A 21,329-nucleotide genomic window follows, 5' to 3' on the forward strand; every position below is an offset into this window, starting at 1 on the left:
TTTACATGAGCTCACACATGCCCACTAGAGGTCGCTAAACTCGTATTAAGAGCTCATGCAAACAACCAATCCAGTCATTTTCAGTGATCAGGAGATTTCTGAGGACGTGTTGGCAGTGTAGCCCGTGTCGTCGAACATGAAGGCTCTAATCGTAGCACAATTATCAATTCATTGTTCTTACTGTCTTTGGATATTGGCTGCTTGTTTAATGCTGTCCAGCTGATTAATCTGATACCCCCACCCTCTTTTCTTGTGGTTTTTTTTCAGCCAGGTTTCTGCTTTGGTGGTGCTTGCCATTAAACCTTTTGCTGAGTGTGCATCCTCTTTTCCAGCAGCCTAACTGAAAGACACTCTCTAACCTGCAAGGTTTTGGAGCAGGACCTGTTTACATGACTTTCTCAAATGTACCTCAACAGTAGTTTTCTTAGTAGAGCAGAACGTTAACCTCATCCCGCCCCAATCAACTTTTCATGCTTTCCGCCTCCAGCTGGCAGAGGCTCGCTGATTTCTTACTTAGGGGTGTCAAGGGTACCAGGGTCATATCTTTCAGAGGCAGACAGATCTTGCCAAATGGCTTTTTCTGACAGTCTGCAAGCAGCCAGGTGTTTTCCTAATGGTGGCTCAGGTTTTTCAGCGGAATGAAATCATCACTGAAGACTTCCTGATTGAGTTCTATGGAAAGCCAGCACAAGCATAAGCATACTCTTTGGCCTGTACGAACCATGCTTATCAAAGTCAAAATCTCATGCAAAACAGAACATGTTTGGTTGCAGCGCTGGTAAACAGCTCTGCTGCGTGTGTAAGATGCTTAACCTCTCGTGCTGTAGTGCAGCTAGAGACTGATTGATAGATATGCCTGTGGGAAAATATGAAAGCAATTCAGAAGAACAGCATATGCAAGAAATCCTGTCAGACTTTAGCTACATAGCGATCAAAGACATTAACACACGGGTTTTTTGTCTCGCTTCATTTGTGTTTCGCAAAGTTACTGACCATCCTTCTCCTGTCTGTTTGTTCTTGCTTGCAGGAAGAGTACAGGGCAGAGGGCATCACCTGGCACAACATCGACTACATCGACAACAGTGGCTGCATCAACCTAATCAGCAAGAAACCCACAGCTCTGTTCCACCTGCTGGACGAGGAGTGCAAGTACGGCACCTGTTGATTAGCATGGATCGTGTTTGTTTACTAGATAATCATTATAACTGTCAGTCGAACCATTTTCTGCAAGATATTGCACAACTGCTGGTTTCCTCCATGTGTTATAAGGGAAACGGTGTATTTTATCAACTATAAAATGGAATCAGAGGCCTGAAAACTGAGCATGGGTTCTCAGGGAGGCTTCAGGTGACCCTTCCTCAGTCCATGTCCACACTAATAAGTTTTCGTTTGAAAACACATCTTTTTCTCTCCATTTTGGCCTCCGGTCCACACTGAGACGGCGTTTTCGGTCAAGGAAAACACAGCATTTTGAAAAAGCTCTCCAAAGCAGATACATTTGAAAAGGCCGTTTTTCGCGTTGCAGTGTGGACAGCGAACTCGGAGACGTTTTGAAACGGATGACACATTTTAGTCATGTGATGCAGTCATGTGACCAATTAAACTAAGATAGCGGAGGGCATTATACAGCAGTTGTTTTGTTTGCACTTAATCTTGACAGCCCTATTAAAGATTAATATCAGTCTGTACATGCTCCAGATAGCTTTTCTTCAAATGATTTTATTCTCACTCGCTTTTACAACTTTGTACCTTTGTGTTACTCGCAGCAACAACTCCACCTCATTGTTAGTCCATTTAAAAAAACTTTTCCTCAACATTTTGCCGCAACGTTTCAAAGACCCGGAAAGTAAATAAACGGCAGACAGAAACGAGGCAGGTCGAATCTTCTTGCGTTTCACGCATGCGCAGTACTGGAACGTAAGCGTTTTCGTCTGTTTCAATGTGGACGCACAACTCTGTGAAAACGACTGAAAACGCTAGTGTGGACACAGAGCGTTTTCAGACAAAAACACAGTTTTCAAATTTATCCGGGCTAGTGTAGACGTAGCCTTAGTTATACTGCAATAGACCCTTGGCTGCTGGGGGCTTCCCATGAGTGTTTCTATTTTACTCACCTGCTTTTGCTCTCTTTGTGTTTATACACAACTCTGCTTTTAATCATTGGTTATCATTAATCTGTGTGTCTTTTGTCCTGTCTCCCTCCCCTCACACTTAACCAGTTGCGTTAGATAGTTTCTTCCTGTTTCTTTTCCTGTTAAAAGGGAGTTTTTCCTTCCCACTGTTGCCAAGTGCTTATTCAAATGGGTTGTCTGATTATTGGGATTTTCACTAAACATGAGGAGAGGATATAAATGTAGCTGATTATTGGTGAAACCAGTTGAAGAGCAGAGTATAGATAGGTCTTTTATTGCTTGCAGTTTGGTTCTTGCTTTTAAACTTTGTCCCCTTGCAGTGTGCTTCATCAATGATGGTCACGCTACACGGAAACTACTTTCGTGCATCTGTTAAACTGAAGAGACAGATTGCTCCCTCTGCAGGCTTTTCGTTCATTAGCCTGATCGATACCAACACTGGGACTCGTACCAGGGTTTAACCAAAGATATACTGATTCCTCCCCCACTTTTACTGTAACAGGTTGTGCTTTTTCTCTGCCTTTCCTATGGTGAAACATTGTACTGCGGGTCAGCTCTCTGTCTCGGCATCTTTCTTCTTCATAAATCAAATCAAATGCTCCCCCAGCCCCCTCGCATAGAAAAACACACCAGGCGGTGCATCTTTGGAACCATATTTATCTATGTTAGCTGTCATCTTACCTGCCACTTAGCGTAGCTGCTTCATCTGGATGTAATAACATTGGGAGTGGACCGAATGCCGTGTATGTATTTGTTCGTACAGCGTGTGTGCGTGTTGGGGTGTGGGGAAGCAATTTTGAAGAAATAGGGTCAAAGGGGGATCTCTGAAGAAAAAAATGAGGCAGACAGGATCTCTCCCAGGGTTTGTGCTGCCACAGGAAGGAGCTTCATGCTAAATGACTATAGCAAAAGACGGAAAGTCTCTTGGAGATCTCATCACTCACAGCTAGTGCAGCCTTCAGGGCCTCTGGAGAGATGGATTATGTTACTGCAGAATCAGACGAGTGTGGGGGCTCATTTTGACTTTAACAGCATCAAACTTCAGGACCTCCACCTGGGTAGGCAGGGCGGTCTGGAGGTGCAGGGAGGAGAGGTGATATGAAACATCTCCAGGAATGTTGATCCAGCCAGCAGAGGTTAGTAGTTAATGGCTTAAATGTCCATAAAGCAGAGGTGAAAATACCAAAGAAGAATGTGCAAGTGGAGGCCTCGTAAGCACCCTTGTGGTTAAATTTAAATCATGGGATTAAATATGTGACAGGGAGTTTTAATCTCTTGGGGTTAGAGGAATGGGATGAGCGCTTGAGAAGTGCAGGAACGCAGATATGTGGGAAAATGTGGCAGGTGGTGGTAATGTTTGTAACTTATTTTTTATTTTCCTGAAATAATCAGAAGATAAAAAGTCTCTAAAGACCAAAGTGGACACACTTTGGTCTTTAGAGACTTTGAATGCGAGCCTGATGAAATCAATGTCTTTGCAGTTTCCCTCAAGCTTCCAATCAGACCTTGCTGGACAAGTTCAAGCGTCAGCATGAAGGAAACAGCTACATCGAGTTCCCCGCTGTCATGGAGCCTGCCTTCATCATCAGACACTACGCTGGGAAAGTCAAGTACGGAGTCAAGGTAAGACGAGTCTCTGCTGTCATGCAAAAGATCTGATCTGCTTTTTACAGTAGCACGTCACCACCGATGATCATCCTAGCCTCAGCGTTGTAGTTTCACCGTGTCCCCGACCCTGCACGTGTTGGTAATTGCTTATAATCTCAGGGCAGCCAACTGTAACAGTAATCCAGGATTTATGTACCGTTTGCTCTGTTGCTGCCCTGGATTTACAGAACGGCCCCACCTGCTAATAGCTGCGAATGAACCCAAAATTAGGCATTAAACCGAGCACGCTGGCACAAACAGTTACGTGAAAAAAAAAAATTTTTTTCCACTGATATCTGTTAATTTTGCTGCGGACTTCATTTTAAATAAAGTGTTAGGAGACATGTCTCCAGTGATAACATCAATTTACTGATGAAGCCAGGAACTACAGTTCGGAATCTGACATCCACTTTTCTACCTTTCGTTTGCATCAAATTGAGATTTTGATAGTCTGAGCTGTCTCACTTCACTCAAGTCTTTATGGATCCTGAAACCCTGCCGCAGATCTGCTTGTTCTGTCGACCTATTTTTGCAGTTAGATCTAATTCTCTGCTCGTTTCCCAGCTGCGTTTCGATAAGAAGCACATGTGCTGGACTGGATCGAGCGTATTGTTGTTTCACTGTATAATATAAATCCATAACAGCTGGTTATCTCAGCTGTGGAAAAATATCTTATATTTGCTCAGAGCCAGTGAGTCGTTTGGTGCAAACCGTGCAGCGAGAGCCGCAGACGTGAAATGTGCCTGACGTTGGCTCGGCAGCGAGCGCACAGCTGATTTGTTTCATATGGACAGAGAAGGGTTTATAGTTCAAGCTTTGTTATGATAGCACCATTTCAAGTTGGAATATTTCATTCCTTACAGACAGATGGGGCAGAGGGCGTGGGGCATGTGTTTCTCCACTCGTATGGATATGTGAGAAGATTTTTCCTCACCTCGTGCTTAATGTGAAGCGAAAGGTGCATGACAACAAGCGTGAATTAAGTACATATTTACAGGCTGTAAAACTGCTTCATTTTAATTATGGCTTTGAAGATTAAAGCAATATTTTGACATTTTGTATACTAATATGTATTTGCATTCTTGCCAAGTCTTACATGAAAATCGATGGCGCTATCATGCAAGCTATTTAACTCTATCCACACAACTGAGTAAAGAAAAGAGGTGAAACATTTGCCCATAAATAGTTGCAAACTCTGCTGCCAAGTGCCTTTCCACAGCTTTACAAACAAGAAATAAAATCGCAGCCACAGCAATAACTAAGGTCCTTGTTTGTTGTAATACTTCAGCTTTGTGCTTTCATGCTTTAGTCCTACAAAGGTTGCCTAACGTTCTTCTTTAAATGATAGAAATAGGCTGTTACTCAGTTTTGAAAACACGTCTTTCCTTCATCCAGGACTTCAGGGAGAAGAACACTGACCACATGCGTCCCGACATTGTGGCCTTGCTCAAGAGCAGCAAGAACGCCTTCATCTGCGGCCTGATGGGAATCGACCCCGTGGCGACCTTTCGCTGGGCCGTGCTCCGCGCTTACTTCAGAGCTAATGTGGCGTTCAGGGAGGCTGGACGCAGACACATCCACAAAAAAACAGGTGAAGAACACCCTGCAGGTTCAGTATATGCAGTAAACCGTTAAAGTTAAAGGTCAGGGAAAAAAAAGTTCTGCAATAATAGACTGTATATAAAAGATGGCTGTTGCAACCACAACTTCTTTAAAAAAAAAACAAAAAACTTTTTTATGCTAAATGTGACCACACATGGGTGAGAGAGTAGACTGTTAAAGCTGTTAGCTAACACTGGAAAGCTTGGTTTAGCAAGCTGCATCTGAAAACTTATGGGTGCAGTGTACAGACATGGAAACCTTCCAAAAACACTATTTCATAATCCAAAACTGTTGGCTGGGCTGTGTGTACAAATAACAGCACAGCAAGCCATGTTAGATGTCAGGTAATTATGGTATGAAGACTTGAAGTAAAAGCACTCTCTCCCCCTATAGTTGTTACGAAAGACTAACTTACCTGCAGGTGCTACAGATACTTTTGTGGTGTTTTCTGCATTCATTTTCAGAAGAAATTATATTTACAGAAACTTTCGGAGTTTGTCTCAGATTACTATTTGATAATATTTCTTTGTCCAAAATGAGGATAACAGTGACTAGCTATACATTCAAATATATTAAGTATACAGGTGTGTAGTATTGTTTTCCATAAGCTGAACTGCGCATCACAAATATTAACCAAGCTGACAGTAGGAGCTACAGAAAAATGATTGATTGTTAAGATGTGGGCCTTTTTAAATATTTGTACATGGTTAGTTGGTGTATTTACCTTATCATAATAAACTTTCTGTCTTCAGTCGGGACTCAAGTAGCCAGGCTATGTAAAAAGTGCAGGGGGGTGTGCTCATGGTTGAACAGGAGATCGGCTACAAACTTCCACAATTGAAAATTTTGCTTTGCCTTTTGTTCGCTTTAGTTTAGCAAGGTTTTCAATCTTTTATAGATTCTGTGAGGACAGATTCGGTACCACTACAGTGGGCACCAGAGGAACTACGTCAAACCTTCAGTATTAAAAATCAAAAGTCGGCATTCATAAGCATTTGACTCATGGTTTTGAATGACAGTAGGTTGTTGTGATGGAGTTGGTTCATTATTCCCAGCTTATCTACTCTCTGTGTAGATCTAACCTCCAAACTCCAAAGAGCTTAGTGACTTAATCCACTCACAGTATAACCATTATTATGTTTAATATTCCTGATAGATGCTTGACTGGACTTTACTGTCATATTTTCTCTCCCTCTCTCTGGTTTAGGGAATGATGCAGCAGTTCCCTGTGCTGTTGTTAAAACCGTTGACAGCTTCAGTTTTCTTCACCACCCTGTTCACCAGCGGAGCCTCGAGATCCTTCAAAGATGCAAAGATGAGAAATACAGTAAGTAACCGGAGTTTCCTGCACACATTCACACTAATAGACGGTGGGAAGAAAGTTGGAGAGACTTGCGTGCAGCCTCAGTTCAGTCCCACACACTGTGATTTCACCATGGATACGGTTTTGTGCTGCAAAAGGATTGTCATGGATTTTTGCAGTATTTTGTTCATACATGTTTCATGTTTTATGGATTATTAACCAAAAATTGAGACTGATCAAACTGAAATAACAGTATGTATTAGTTATTTGTGTTTTTCTCTATTCCTCACCTTACTTATGATTTTTTGTTTTGTAAAGGTGGAATATGTGAAACAGTTTAGCCTAGAAGTGGCAGTGTTACTTTTGTTTCTTAGTGTGGCTTTCTTTTGTTTCACTTGCCAATAATTGTTACATCATCAGTCAACAACCAACCTCCATGACTGACTTGAAAGGCAAACTAGGCTTGCTGCGGGTGTAAGCGATGCTAGGCTAAAAGTGCAGCCTACACACAGTTTTGTAGCACTCTAGTCTAACTGACCACTCAAGGCACCTAAAACTACAAATCAACTATAATGAACCATATGTTCATACGGCAGGTCAGTCTATACACAGGGCTGCACATAAGTGGTCCGCAGGTGCGCATTCGCTGTCAAAATAAAAGATGTGCACCAGATATGAAGTTGCAACGCGTGTTTGCGTACATAAGATTTTCTGGAGGAGGACAGACATTTGTTTAGAACTCTTAAAGATGTCGAAGAAGCTCCTTTAAGCAATTACTTTGGTCTTCCTCCACCTCCAAAGAAATGTCAGAAGGAGTCCGAACCACAAAAGAAACGCGTATTCTCGGAAAAGTAGTTGCAGGAGGTGAGCTGGCTTCAAACAAATGATGAACACATAGAGATGTGGTGCAGAATATGCCGTGAAAATCCGACTCTAGCGGACAAAAACAGTGCTTTTTATATGGACGCAAACGCACGTTGCAACTTTTTATCTGGTGCACGTCTTTTATTTTGACAGCGAATGCGCACCTGTGGACCACTTATGTGCACCCCTGTCTATACACCTAAAGCACTTTAAATTTCTCATACCTACAACTGATTTAGAATCGCCAACTAGCCTACCATGCTAATCTTTGGACGCTAGTTTTTTAAATAGCAGAAAGTATTTAGGCAAGTCGACTAGTCTAAGAGAAAGAAAATCTCCCAAAAACAATACATAAACAAATTATGTGTTGAATGTCACTAAAAAGTGTAGCACTTACAAACACATTAGTTTGAGAGTCTGGCTAGTCTTAGCAGTTTAGCAGGAGTTTTGTACATGCTATCACCTACACGCTGGGATTTACACCAGTACACTGTGTCATGCAAAAGTATAAAAGCTGGCAACAACATCAGCTGCCTGCATAGGCAACCTAGTAGGCTTTGCATGGATTCAACGCAATCCAAGGCAGGTCACACATTACTGCTGGTTCCCAGGATCTGCAGTCATCATGTTTTTGTTTCATTTATTGACTGCCTGCTTTGTATATAGACTGTATAAAAGTGAAAAACAATCTCTGGGGAGCGCTGCTTCTTCTTTTCGTGTTAGTTCGACAGACTGGACACTAGGATGAGTCAGTAGCTCCTCTTGAGCTATAAATTGGTATTACGGAAAGGTACAGCTGGTCCTAGCTGAATACTATCCCAACTTCAGTAGATATACAACACAGATGTCTTTGACACAAAGCTATATTTCTTGCATATATAATCTTGCATATTGCACCCTTCACGTTCGTATGATGAGTGTTATCCTTATAAATAATAAGGATGTGGGATTTCGCTTGTCCTCATATGTGGATTTGTTTTGTCAGATTTTAAAGATAGGTTTGCAGGGTCAATATTTCAATAAATTTGAAGCCAGAATAATAGGGACCCTCTGTAAAACTGAAAGGTCAGCACTTATTTGAGCGTGCAATATTTTTTGGTATTGATCATTTAAATTCAATTTGCTAAGAATATGAGAGGCATTCTTTTGAAAATTGATGTAATTTTTGAGGTTTAATGTGTTTTATCTTCACTTATGTATTAAATGGTACTATATTGAATTGTTATGATTCATATCTAAGTAGAGTTTGGAAGGTGATCCTTGTGAAAGAGGTTTTTAAATGGATTGATTCCTTGTGAGTTAAGAAGGCACATAGCTCGGCCTAATGAAAGGAATGAATCCTGTGCTGTATAGATCATAATGGGTGGCTTGTGGTTTTGAGGCCCGGTAAACTGGTTCTGTTGCAGCCATTAATAAGAAATCAGTTATGTGGGTCACTCTGAGCTCTGGGCAGATTGACTCAGCCTAGGAGCAAAGCTCATAACCAAAAATTTTCCCACGCATGAGTGATCGGACAAATGAATCAGGTCTCTGTAGACCAGAAGGATTTAATGACACCCACGGTTTTTCTGGCCGTCCTTTATCACTCCTTTCAGCACTGATAATCACATTTGTGTGCCTGAGTGTGTTTTTGCATACTTCAAGTGTGTTTATTCATGTCATGTATCCTAATGTTGTAAAGCAGCACTTTGCAGAAGTGGGATTTAGCAGCTTTCCAGCAATGCAACTCATTTCAAAGGAAATTCCCAAGAGAATTTCTCAAGTCTTTATTTTTTCCTGTAAAAGAGAAAGTCTGATGATTTTGCACCTCGACATCTGTGTACTAGTCATGGTTACTACAAGTAAGCCTGTGAAAACAGTCATATACTGTAATGTTTATATTTTGCTTTGAAAGAGCCTTGTTAAGATAATATCTGTAATGCCCAAATTACGGGTAATCTGGGCAATTTTCTTTTGCACCTGCTGTTTAGGGCAGCCAATCAGAAGAAGGCTAAAATAGCTTGTTTCAGATAGCAAAGCCACTCTAATAGAGTCCAAGTGGAACAGAGATACTGCCCTGAAGATAGTTGTTTGTCATGTATAAAGAAGAAGTGTGTTAGAGCAGTGAAAACGAAGAACGGTAGAGAGTTGGAGTTAGGGGATTAGTGGAGACCCTTAAGCGCTGGATCTTAATGCTGTGGCTTCAAACACGGGTTGAGTGAGATGTAGGTGTTGATAAACCCTGTGACCTTTGACTCCTTTTTGTATTTCCTTTCCTTTTCCTCCCTTCACCACTTCCTATCCAGGTATAACCAGGAAGAATCCCCGCACCCCCTTGTCAGATCTTCAAGGCACCAACGCCCTCAATGAGAAGGCCAGCTGGTAAGTTCGAGTGTGTATTATTAGTATTAAATAAAATGCCTCTGTGCTGATCTTCACTCTTCCTCCCTCCCTGTAGGGATGGCTACAGCGTTGGATGTAATGGTCGCACCTCCAGGTCGGGTCGCCTCTCTTCAATGGGAAGCCCCGCGCTGGAAGAAGATGGGATCTTCCTCAATTCGAACAACAGCAAGCTCCTAGAGAGAGCTCAGGGAATTCTAATGTGAGTGACATATCACAAAGTCACAGTAGTCTTTTTGTTTGCTTGTTTGTTTTTGATAATTCTCAATCCAGTATATCACGCTGAGCACTCGAAGAGCTTTTACCCTGCAAGCATGCATTCACCCATGCACACGCAATCATACATGCTTTGTTCTGTGCACTTCAAGCTCTTTTATCTATCACCCACACACTCACACAATACATCAGGAGCAATTTAAAACCATTGACCTTCCAATTAGTAGACAATCCACTCTACTTCCTGAGCTTCGCCCGCCCCTGTTGGTCTAATATTAGTAGTGATACGCTTTAAATGGAGCCTATTCTGCTCATTTCCTGCTAACTAATTTTATTCTTGGACTCTACTAAAGTAGCTTTGCGTCAGTCACAGTTTTAAAAACTCCTTGGATATCTTACACTCTAACTTGGTGCTGTTCATACGCTGTCTGAATCTTCTGAATGGCTTCCCCAGTTGTAAACTGGAGGTTTAAACGGCAGATGTGTCAGGCTTCTGGTGCTGACAGCCAGATCTTCGTGCCCATTTGAGGGCTATCTGCAGTCATTAACATCATACAGAGCCAAGGAAGGAAATAGCTGTCTAAAAGCAGCCGTTTTGAGCAGACTGTGACTCACAGGGATTATCCACACACACAGACTTCATGAATCAAAACTTTGGCATGTTTAATATAATGTCACTGTAACAGTATAGAGTATAGCCGGCAAAAAATACAGACAAGTATAATAGGCTGTCTTTAAAGCAATGGTTTTTAAGGCGCTTTCCCCCAGCATACTGTAAGGCCTGTAAGGCTGGATTGTAAGAAGGGATAAGAGAGCGTATCAGCACTAATACAGAGGAAATAAAAGATGTTAATAGCTGTTGAGTCTGCTGATAATATCTGCTAATTATAATTTCTCATGTTCAGGAGAAACAAAAACTGCAAAACTAAACCAACTCTTCCCAAGGTAAGACCCTGACCTGACACTACGCAAAACTTAGTAGGTGTTCATTCACTTCAGTGATACACAGGTTTGTAAATGATCCGGGTTTTTGTGCGCAGCACTTGCTGGACATTAAGTCTCTGCGCTACCTGAGCAGCGTGACGCTCCACGACCGCATCACCAAGTCTCTGCTTCATCTGCACAAGAAGAAGAAGCCTCCCAGCATCAGCGCTCAGTTCCAGGTCAGTGCCGCTTTCTCCCTCTGCTGGAGCACTCAAAGAATTACAACAACACTGGTGACACAGCAGACGGCAGCACAAGCACGTGCAGCAGCATCAGTAACAACAAAGAGCAAAAGTGTGATCATTTCAGTTTGTGTGTGCAGGCGTCGCTCAATAAGCTGATGGAGACTCTGGATCAGTCGGAGCCGTACTTTGTCAAGTGCATTCGCTCCAACGCTGAGAAGGTGATCACTCCTGCAGAATAGCCTCCACTCCTCTTAGTGACCGACTGCTGGATTGTGTTTAAGCGCTCCTGTTGTTTTTCTGTCCCACTTAGCTGCCGCTGCGCTTCAACGACAGTCTGGTGCTCAGACAGCTGAGGTACACAGGTATGCTGGAAACCGTCCGGATCAGACAATCAGGTTACAGCAGCAAGTACACCTTTCAGGTAATCCCCTCCTAACGCAACTGCGCTGCAGATCCACAGCCAAAGCCATGTTATCACTATGTTGCTTAAAAGATGTTTTACTTTATTGAGAAAATAACATTTGTAATAATGTTTAGATTTCCTTGCTGTATTTAAACATAACCAGAACTCTGTCTTCATGTAACAAAACACGTTTTTAATGTTGTATTTTCATCACAAAATGAATCACCAGAAAATGAACATACAAAAATCCTTTTTTCAGGACTTTGTGCATCACTTCCATGTGCTGCTGCCTCGGGGCACTAGCCCCACAAAGTCGGGCGTCAGGGAGTTCTTCAGACGGATCCACCTGCCCCCTGCTGGGTACCAAGTGGGCAGCACCATGGTACGAATTCTGGAAATTATAAATGGACTGTCCTTCTCTCTATATGTTTTTTTAAAATGTCCCATGCAGTGGACTTCAGCAACTTCACTTTACCTAATGTTTCTGTATGATGCAGGTGTTCCTGCGCGAGGCCGAGCGCCAGCGTCTTCAGACCCTCCTGCACCAGGAGGTCCTGCGGAGAATCGTCATGCTGCAGCGCCGCTTCAGGGCAGTTCTGGAGAGGAAGCACTTTGTCAACATGAGACGAGCTGCGTGCACCATTCAGGTGAGACGCTGTGATGGGATGGGCCTAAGAAGTGGTCCAATTCTATAGCTTTGTTCCTCTGTTCTCGAAGGGTATCACTAATCCAGTCTGGGACTGTTTAAGCATTAGATGATTAATAGCTGTGTATTAACTCTTTAAGTGTCATGGTTCTTAAAAAATAGTCTCTCCTTTTGAGATGATAAGCACTTGTGTCCTCACAGGAGAGCTCTGACCTTCAATGATGCTGCGTTGGGATATAAAGTATGATATTTGTCTTCTTGGTCTTTAACTAGCAAAGTCTCTAACACAAAATCCATGTTAATGCGATTGCATCCATATACCAGATAATGCTCCAGTGGATGTCCTGAGTCAGGCACCGCCTTTGCCTGAGTGTATTCAGCTTTCATTTGTCTTGTTATAAAGCCAGAGCAGTGTGTTTTCATCTAAAAGGCCAAAGTCAGTTGCTATTTAGCTTACTTTGGTGAGCACGATCGATCTAGTGGAAGCAAAAGCCATGAAAGCTTTTGATAGGTTTTTGGTGATTTGGTGCTATACGAATAAAGTTGTATGAAATTAAGTATAAAGCTAATGTATTAAATGATGACTGAATATGTTACATTTTTAATGAGTTATAAGAAAGAAATAACACGTGTGCTACAGAGTAAATACTGTGGAAAAAACGATGCAGCACTAAGTGGTAGAGAGAGGATGAAAGACAACAAATTTGCTCTTTCTGTTTTTTCTGGAAGAGTTCTTGGAGAGAGGCTGTCCAAATCCTCATGAGACTGAAAGAAAACACACCAGGTCATTCCAGAGCAGGATCCATTCAGGCACAGATAACTTTTACGAGAGAATATCAGAGCATCGAAACATAAACTGTCACATGTGGGATTTTTATTCTGTGCTTGTTGGTTGCATTTCTGTGTGGGCCTTCCAAGATTACAGTTCAAGTTTTGGAGTTGGGCTTAATCAAAATAACGTGAGGAGTTTTCTGAATCAAACATTCCTGCGGTGTCAGTCATACTGCATCATATTGATTTGACGTACTGAATGAATAACAGGCGTCAAATTTCATACATCTCTTCCCTGAACTGCGTCAGTTTAGCCTCACAGATATGCACATTTTTTAGGTGGTCCCAAAGGGGGATGAGCATCTTTTTCTTTTAAAAAAATATTCAAAGCTTAGCTCAACATATTCAAGGATCCCCAGCCTGACTTTTTTCCCTCACATCTATTTTGTCTCACCGTGCTTTTCTTTCTCTTTCAGCGATGGTGGCGTTTCTGCCTCTTCACGCAGTCCACCATTGACCTGAGCGTTGAGCAGGGAGCGGCGTTGTGTCTGCAGGCGGCTTGGAGGGGTTACAGAGAGAGGAGAAAGTTCCTGCATTGGCGGGATTCAGCGATCGTCATACAGAGGAGCTGGAAAAACTGCTGCCGTCGGAGGGCTCTGGCAGCTACTGCAATTCAGACAGCCTGGAAGGGATCCAGGGAGAGGAGGCGTTACCACAGAACGCACGCAGCGATGATACAGTTACAGGCGAGGAGCAGAGGATACCTCGCTCGACTCAGGTGAGTGAAGGAGTTGAGCTTGTAGGTAGTTTGAATCAACTGATTAGTGTCTTTTAAATACAGCGTGTTTATTTGTATAGTTGGACTGATGCACTGACACATTAACATTGTTGCATTTAAACAAAATGCAGCCAATGAGATTTACACAGGAATTCTAACCAGGGCTACTTTGGAGACCTTATTGCTGGTTTAAAAAAAAAAAACAGTGTTGAACTCGAACACACTTCAAACAATCCAAAGGGACACCTGCGCTATCTGTCTGTATGCACAGTCTAGGATTCACAGTTGTATCTGCTGCCACCAAGTGGTGTTTTATGTGAAAATGTGTAGAAACCCAAGTTTTTGGCACAGGAAGTAAAATCATGGTGGTGCCTATGTGGATAATAGGCTTCTGTTTCCTCACTATTACTGTTTCCAGGTTTAGAGACTTCAAGGAGCAGCACGAGAGACTTGGTGAACAAACAAGTCTGTCAGCAGCGATGGAGGCAGGAAGAAGAGAGCCCGCCTCATCCGGACTGGAGAGTTATGGCCAGGACATCTCTGCAGAGCTCCCCGAAGACTCTAAGTCTGTTTCACTTTATGGAGCAGAGATGGAAAAAGAAGATGACTTGGAGCGAAGCAGGAGCACAGACGAGAGCAGCCATAAGAACCGGTCGAAACGAGAGAGCAGACGAATGAGAGAGCTGGAGCAGGCACAGTTCAGCCTGGAGCTTCTTAAAGTCCGAAGTACCAGCTTGGGGGGTTCACTGCCAGAAGACCCGGTCCCAAACAGCAGCAGCAGCTCTCAACAGGATGAGCATCACAGACATTCACCCCAAGGGTCCCCGGCTAGTCAAGGAAGTTTTGAAGTTCTCAGTGTGGAAGACATGGAAACTGAAGGCTCTGGAGGATATAGTTCTCAGCTCAGTGTACTTCAGGAACAGCCCAAGACGCTGGATATTCAATTTCAGCAGGGGCTGAGAGATTCCAACTATAATGAAAAGCCTGTGACTGAGTTGCCAAACAAAGTGGAGGCCCCGAGGGCAACTTTTTATATTGCTTCTGACCAAAGTCCAGCTCATGAACCAAAATCTGAAAGCCCCAGCAGTTCTTACAGAGAAAGAAGGGAGTCCACGTCTCGAAGGCCTGTAGTGGTGTTGATCAGTATGCAGAAAGAGAGTCCTTTGGAAGAGGGAGAGCTGCTGGCAGCCCAAACTCTAGAAAGAGCTTCTCAAACAGGAGCACCCAATGCCCAAATGACCCCTATTGCAGGCCTTGAGATAGCATCAGACAGGGAGCAGCCTCTCGGCGTTTCCACCCAAGCCAAGAGAGACATATTTGGGGTCGGTAAGTCTTCAAAGGCTCCCTTCACTCGTGGAGAGAGTCAGGAAGGTCCAGGGATTTGTTCCGCAGAGATGGACATCAAAATTGCCCTGAAGCCCACATGCAGCGTTCCTGCCGTACTCCCCACTCTGCAGGAGAGGAAGACGATTAGGTCAGCAAAGGAGGCCCCCAGCCCGGTCCTGGACACCAAACCTCCAAAGGCCCAGAAGAAGAGCAATGCCCAGACTGTGATTGTGAACATGGTGGAGAAACCCTCTAGTACTGTGTTCTCCCCACCCAGGCGCAAGCTGCCGTTCTCCAAGTAAGTAAACTGTGCTTTTGTGTTTGTTTAGCAGGGCCGAGGCGTATATTTGCCTCTCCAGAGTGCACTGAAGCTATTTAAATGGAATGCCATGAACACACCTGCAGTGCCTCTTCTGTTTCGATTTAATGGAAGAAAACTCCTCAAAGCAAACTGTTTACCTCGTGGTCTATTCCATGGAGGGGGTGGAGGGGTCTTTATCTGCTGGAAGGGAGAATCTTTTTGAGTTAGCCAGGACAAGCAGGAGGCGTGTAGAGTGAATAGTCCCAGTGGATAGTTGCACAGTTGTGTTAAGCTAGGTCTTCATATGGTGTCAATAGAACAACCTGGGCCAGATAGGTGCACAGTTTCATCCCTTGGAGCTGGTGAACATAACCCTTAAATATTGTGATGGCCAAAAGAAGATGCTTAAGAAGAATTGCTTAAAGAAGATGCCAAAAATCAACTCACTTAATCCGAGTCATTTTATTTTGAAAGTGCAATATGAACAGCTGCAAGCCTGCAGTGCTGTTTAAAGGCTAATGATTCATTTCCCCAAATCTGTATCACCAGTTTTCCTTCATTACAAAAAAAAGTCGACTTCATTAGCGCTTTTTAAAGAGACCAGTTAACTCAAAGTAGGACCTTTTAAACTGTGGTGATTTGATGCAGGTCCGACAAGGATTTGGTGAACCAGGAACGATCTCTCGCCATGTTCAGAGATGATTCCAAGTCTGCTGGATCCAGAAGCAGAGAGGTAGGAGCCTGCAGCTTCTACACATCACTTTAATTTCATTTGCACATCGTAATTATTGTTATCTTTACTCATTCAGTTCAGACTCAAGATTGAGATTTTTATTTACTTTGAGTCAAGCACGCCAACAAACACACACATACACACACAGCTGATATATTCTTATGGTTGCCTGGAAGCAGGTGGGCCGCCCCGGCCCCAAAAAGAAAGCCCGAATGTCCCGGACGCGCTCCGACTTCCTGACTCGCTGTAACTCAGAGGGGGCGACCCAGTCGGATGACGATGATGAATACTACATCCCCGCCCACTCCTGCACGCTGCCCCCCTCTCTGTCTCCCCCACACTCCCACCCCGACGCTGACTGTCACAGTGACTCCGAGATGGTAAAATACCGGGTCTGCGGCGGTCACCTGACCTCCGTGCGAGTAACCTGTCCACTTCGGTCCCCCTCTCTACCTTCTTCTCATGTGCATCTGGCCACACGACAGGGGGACGAGCCTTTTAACACTGCTAACCCCACTTTCAGTTTTTCAACACTGTCAGACCAAAAACATGTTTCTCTGCTAAATATGGCAGCGCTGTTTGTGTTTTTCCTCAGTGCTGATAAAGGTCACTTGGTGCTGTGAATGGCCTTGCACACTGCTTTGGTGGCTGCTAGTTTGAAACTAAGTCCAAGCTTCTCGACCACACTACCGTTTTCACTTTGCTCTATCAGCTAGTTTAACTCAGATAATATGTGCTTTGCAAAAATGTCATCATCCTTAAATTATTCAGACAGGTTCTAAATGCAACAGGGTCACTTCACTTGTATTGTTTCATTAGATACAAAATTTACACCCACCTGCCATTTAAACCTTTTGTCTGTGAGTGTAAGCCAATCAAAAGAAAGATGCGTAGGTCAAACACTGAACTAATGACCTACAGCAAGGGCAAGACTACAGAATGGAGCTTGGCTAGAGAAAACGTATGTGTAACAGTGTGGAGCTAAAACTGAGCACAATAGGTTCACAATAATAGAAGATGTAAAAAACAGCTCAGTGGCATCTGTGAATGAAAATTCAACATGATAGGTGAAGCCTCAGCTTATCTACCTGTGGTTGTCCCCCTCACCATGTTAAATTACAAACCCTCTTAGACCAAACTGCTCACAGTTTTGCATCTGTCATGAAGGAAAACTAAAATGCTAAAACTCAGAATGAGTTTATTTAGATATTCTTCTTTTACAGCACTGAACGCAGACTGTCCCAGCGCAAACTCGTTTGACTCGTGTGATGTGGTCAAAGACGTTGTTCTCTCATATTCTGACCTCCCAAACTTGACCCGTCCTTGAAACAAAACATCTCGTATTGCACTGCACGGCACTGCTCCTGCATGCTGGAGCCAATTAAAGCTGGACCAGAGTAACTTCTCACTAACAATGAGATTTTCCTACACAGTCTAACACATATGACTTCTGTTTGCCTATCACACACTCTCATTATCAGGCCTGTGCATGTTTATGGTGCCAATTTTTTCAGTTTCTTCACATGAAGTTAATGTGATCATTTATTTATTCGAAGTAGTAATTTAGTAGTTGTAGTTTTGCAAATAAACTCTGCTAAAACCATAAAACTGCAGAATTCTTAATCAAAACATGTCACAGTCGTGTCAGCTGACAGATTATAAATATGTTTTGTGGTCTTTCTCACTCACTGTATCTTTCTCTCCAGTCGTCTCACAAAGACCAGAAGAAAATCCATAAGACCATGTCATCAGGGGACTTGGGCAAGATGGAGATCCTCAGGAAAACCTCCAGTCAAGATGGAAGGTAGATCTTCCTCAACTTTCTCTTGTCACATCTTACTTTTTATGCTAGATGTTGAAGTTTTTTGTTTTGTTTTGTTTTTTCAGCAGGATGAGAGGGAAGATGCGATTCTGGAGTAAAACGAAACACAGTGAGAAAAAACTGTCAAGGGAGAAGCAGGCCAGCATGAGTGAAGTTGGAGAAACACATGGTAAAAATAAAAGCTATTCAGCATGCCACATAGAGCCTCTGAGCAGATTTATAAGCACGCAAACGCTAGATGTGCTCACAATTATCTCTGAACTGTAAATAAAAATGAAATACGTCACCTGATTAGCTCTGGACAGCCTCACCATTGCTGCTGTTTCTAGATCGCTTTCTGGATCTTCCTCTTGCTTTGTGATTTCTTCATGGACTTTGTGGATATGCAGAGAACAGCAGGTTTAATATGAAGGATCATTGCTGGTGATGAGAGAGCTGTGTCTCAGCAGTTCAAGAGTTTCAAAGCTTAAAGGCAGAGCAACCAGGAGCACACTCGTTTTTAGTCAGTTGCAATCACATTAACAAAAGTCACCTCGAGGTGCTTTCTGTTGTAAGATAAAGACTTCCAAGAGGAGCTCTACTTCCAGAACATCCTGGTCACACCCATGTGCGGTACACACAAGTGAATAAAAACAGGATCAGAGCTGCAAGCATGAATTTGTTCTGGCAGTAAATTTGAGACATGGTGTAATAAATTTGTGAAGAGTAGAAGTGCACAGTATAGCATAAGGAATAGTCGTTTTTAATGGAAAACAAAACAAAAAAATTGTGTATTTTATCCCTAGATGAATTAAGCCTAAACCTTTGGTGTCTTTGTGTAGCAGAAGGCCCGTCTCCTCCTCACAGTCCAGATTTGGAGGCGGCTTCATCTCGGGGGGTCAGAGACAGTAAGGAGAACAAGGAGCCGTCTCCCAAAATGAAGAGACGTCGCAGCGTGAAGATCAGCAGCATCGCTCTGGAACCTGCCCAGTGGCAGAATGACGCGCTGCACATCCTCACCTCGGCCCACGACTATCGCAGCATGAACGACTTCCTCATGAAGAAGGTGAGAGGGCAAAGGCCGCACACGCCTCACTGACTCACACAAAGAGCAGTGTTTGTGTGTTTTCGCTGTTCATAGAGTTGTAAGGGTTACCTCGTAGTACGTAACGTTTAAATTCTCATGCAGCGTGTCGTATGTGGTTGTCTGTGTAAATTAAACATCAAACAGAATTAAAGGAACCAGTTCACCCCAAAATCCGATTCACATATTGATCCATATAGATTATTTTGGTGTGCTTCGCTCCCTCAGATTGCTGATCTTGATTCTGAAGATGGTAAAAAGGACACCATGGTGGATGTTGTTTTTAAGAAAGCGCTGAAGGAATTCAGGATCAACATCTTCAACTCGTACTCCACTGCCCTCGCTGTGAGTCTGACACCCTCTTTTACTCTGTCATTGCTGTCACACGACCAGGAAGATTTTAAAAACAGAGATGCTGCCACTTAAACTAGATTTACATTTTCTGCGTCCTTTCCTTTCTTTTTTCCTCGCCACCAGATGGATGATGGTAAAAGCATCCGTTACAAGGATCTGTACGCATTGTTTGAGCACATCCTGGAGAAGACGATGCGTATGGAGCAGAGAGACTGGAGCGAGTCACCCGTGAAGGTGTGGGTCAACACGTTCAAGGTGTTCCTGGATGAATTCATGACGGAGTATAAGCCCATGGAGGGAACCATCGGCAGGGTAAAACCAGTAACATCTGGATGAATTCATTAAATGATAACAGAGAAATTCTTTCATAGGATATAACATCATAAAATTGCTAATCTTAAGGCATTACTGGTAAGAAATACAGAGAAAACAAATTTTGTCATGTTTGCTTTTTTCAGGCTCCAAAACGAGAACGCAAGAAGTCAAGGAAGAAGGAAACTGATATTGTGAGTTTGTTAGTTTCAAAGAAAAAATTACTTTCATACCATCAATCATAAAAAGGAGATATTGCAACCAGTTCTGCAAAGATTTAAAACAGGGCTTCACAAACCTGAGTGGTAGATACAGACATCTTTTATATGCAGTCTCTGCTTCATATGTCAACTGAGCTGACTGGCAGGTCTGCTGCCCCCTGCAGGTGGAGGAACACAACGGCCACATTTTCAAGTCCACTCAGTACAGCATCCCCACCTACTGCGAGTACTGCTCCTCCCTCATCTGGATGATGGATCGAGCCTGTGTCTGCAAACGTAAGCACTACACACAGAACACATCTGTCCAAAACACACATTTAGGAACTGAAGTCAAAGCTCCAGTTTACCCTGCCCAGGACAGGTCACCAGGATACCACCCTGGAGACAGGCCTGGGGTAGGGACTCGAGAGCGAGCCTCTGTGGCTCAGCTATGCTTAGTTAAAAAAAGCTCCTTGGGTCCGCCCTCATGTGGAGGGCACAGGAGGTGCTGTAGGATTTTTTTGTTCCAGCTTTCAAAACTACTTTGTGGTTGTCATTGGGGAAAAAAGGTTAACTAACCAGACACCCTTCAGCATGGTGGGGGTACAGTGTTTTAGCTTCCAAAAATAAAAATGAAGACCAAATAACGAAGGAAGTGTTGCCATGTGTCAGTGCCAAATTATCCTTATTAGAGCCTTATGTTTATTAGAGCAATGTCACAAAGTGTGGCTCACAAGACTGTTGAATTCTCAGTTTGTTAGTTGGCCTCGAGGAGATAAAACATCACATCTAAATTATCTACAGTCCATCCACCCATATACACATCCATCCACCTTTTTTGTGATGCTTATCTGGGTAAAGGTTGCAGTGGCATCAGTCTAAGTAGAGGTACCCAGGCCTCCTTCCACCCATCCACCTTCTCCAGCTCTTCTCAGGGAATGCTAAGACGTACTTGAGCTGGCCGAGAGACATAACCTCTCCAGCATGTCCGACATAGTGGATAGTGAGTGGGTAGATTTGAACACAGGACCTGCTTGCTTGGAGGCAACAGTGCTAACCACTGCACAATGTTTCTGGTCTTAAAGTGAAATATAAACAGGTGCAGCAGGCATTTTTATCTTTAAAACTGCAGGGATAAGAGCTACGTGCATAACGTCTGTTATCTTAATGCAAAATCATAGTGAGGTGACACTTTTCAGCACTGTTGCTTTAGTTTTTCTGTCAGTAACTGTCAGCTGGTCAGTTTAAAATCAAGCATTAAGCTGTCTGCCCAGGATCTTTCTCTCTCTCTCTCTCTCTCTCTCTCTC

General features: G+C 43.2%; 1 protein-coding gene across 13 annotated transcripts in view; it reads left to right on the forward strand.

Moving 5' to 3' along the window:
• The window catches only part of LOC102200379 (unconventional myosin-IXa-like), a 147,837-nt gene that overhangs the window by 116,365 nt on the left and 10,143 nt on the right, over positions 1-21,329 (forward strand). For 9 of the 13 annotated variants that reach the window (XM_005731442.2, XM_005731447.2, XM_005731448.2 and 6 more), the window contains 23 exons: positions 1,028-1,149; positions 3,614-3,755; positions 5,175-5,370; positions 6,589-6,708; positions 9,834-9,909; positions 9,986-10,129; positions 11,049-11,088; positions 11,184-11,306; positions 11,450-11,530; positions 11,623-11,733; positions 11,975-12,097; positions 12,213-12,362; positions 13,609-13,910; positions 14,329-15,534; positions 16,186-16,270; positions 16,447-16,650; positions 17,977-18,074; positions 18,158-18,261; positions 18,914-19,137; positions 19,384-19,500; positions 19,633-19,821; positions 19,968-20,015; positions 20,207-20,318. In XM_005731442.2, the coding sequence (XP_005731499.1) occupies positions 1,028-1,149; positions 3,614-3,755; positions 5,175-5,370; positions 6,589-6,708; positions 9,834-9,909; positions 9,986-10,129; positions 11,049-11,088; positions 11,184-11,306; positions 11,450-11,530; positions 11,623-11,733; positions 11,975-12,097; positions 12,213-12,362; positions 13,609-13,910; positions 14,329-15,534; positions 16,186-16,270; positions 16,447-16,650; positions 17,977-18,074; positions 18,158-18,261; positions 18,914-19,137; positions 19,384-19,500; positions 19,633-19,821; positions 19,968-20,015; positions 20,207-20,318 (4,117 nt within the window). The remainder of the gene's footprint in view (positions 1-1,027; positions 1,150-3,613; positions 3,756-5,174; positions 5,371-6,588; positions 6,709-9,833; positions 9,910-9,985; positions 10,130-11,048; positions 11,089-11,183; positions 11,307-11,449; positions 11,531-11,622; positions 11,734-11,974; positions 12,098-12,212; positions 12,363-13,608; positions 13,911-14,328; positions 15,535-16,185; positions 16,271-16,446; positions 16,651-17,976; positions 18,075-18,157; positions 18,262-18,913; positions 19,138-19,383; positions 19,501-19,632; positions 19,822-19,967; positions 20,016-20,206; positions 20,319-21,329) is intronic. The other 4 variants (XM_005731445.2, XM_005731446.2, XM_005731444.2 and 1 more) reach the window with 4 other exon arrangements.

Source organism: Pundamilia nyererei, unplaced genomic scaffold, assembly GCF_000239375.1.
Source record: "Pundamilia nyererei isolate P.nyererei 1_Seehausen unplaced genomic scaffold, PunNye1.0 scaffold00043, whole genome shotgun sequence".
Taxonomy (NCBI): domain Eukaryota; kingdom Metazoa; phylum Chordata; class Actinopteri; order Cichliformes; family Cichlidae; genus Pundamilia; species Pundamilia nyererei.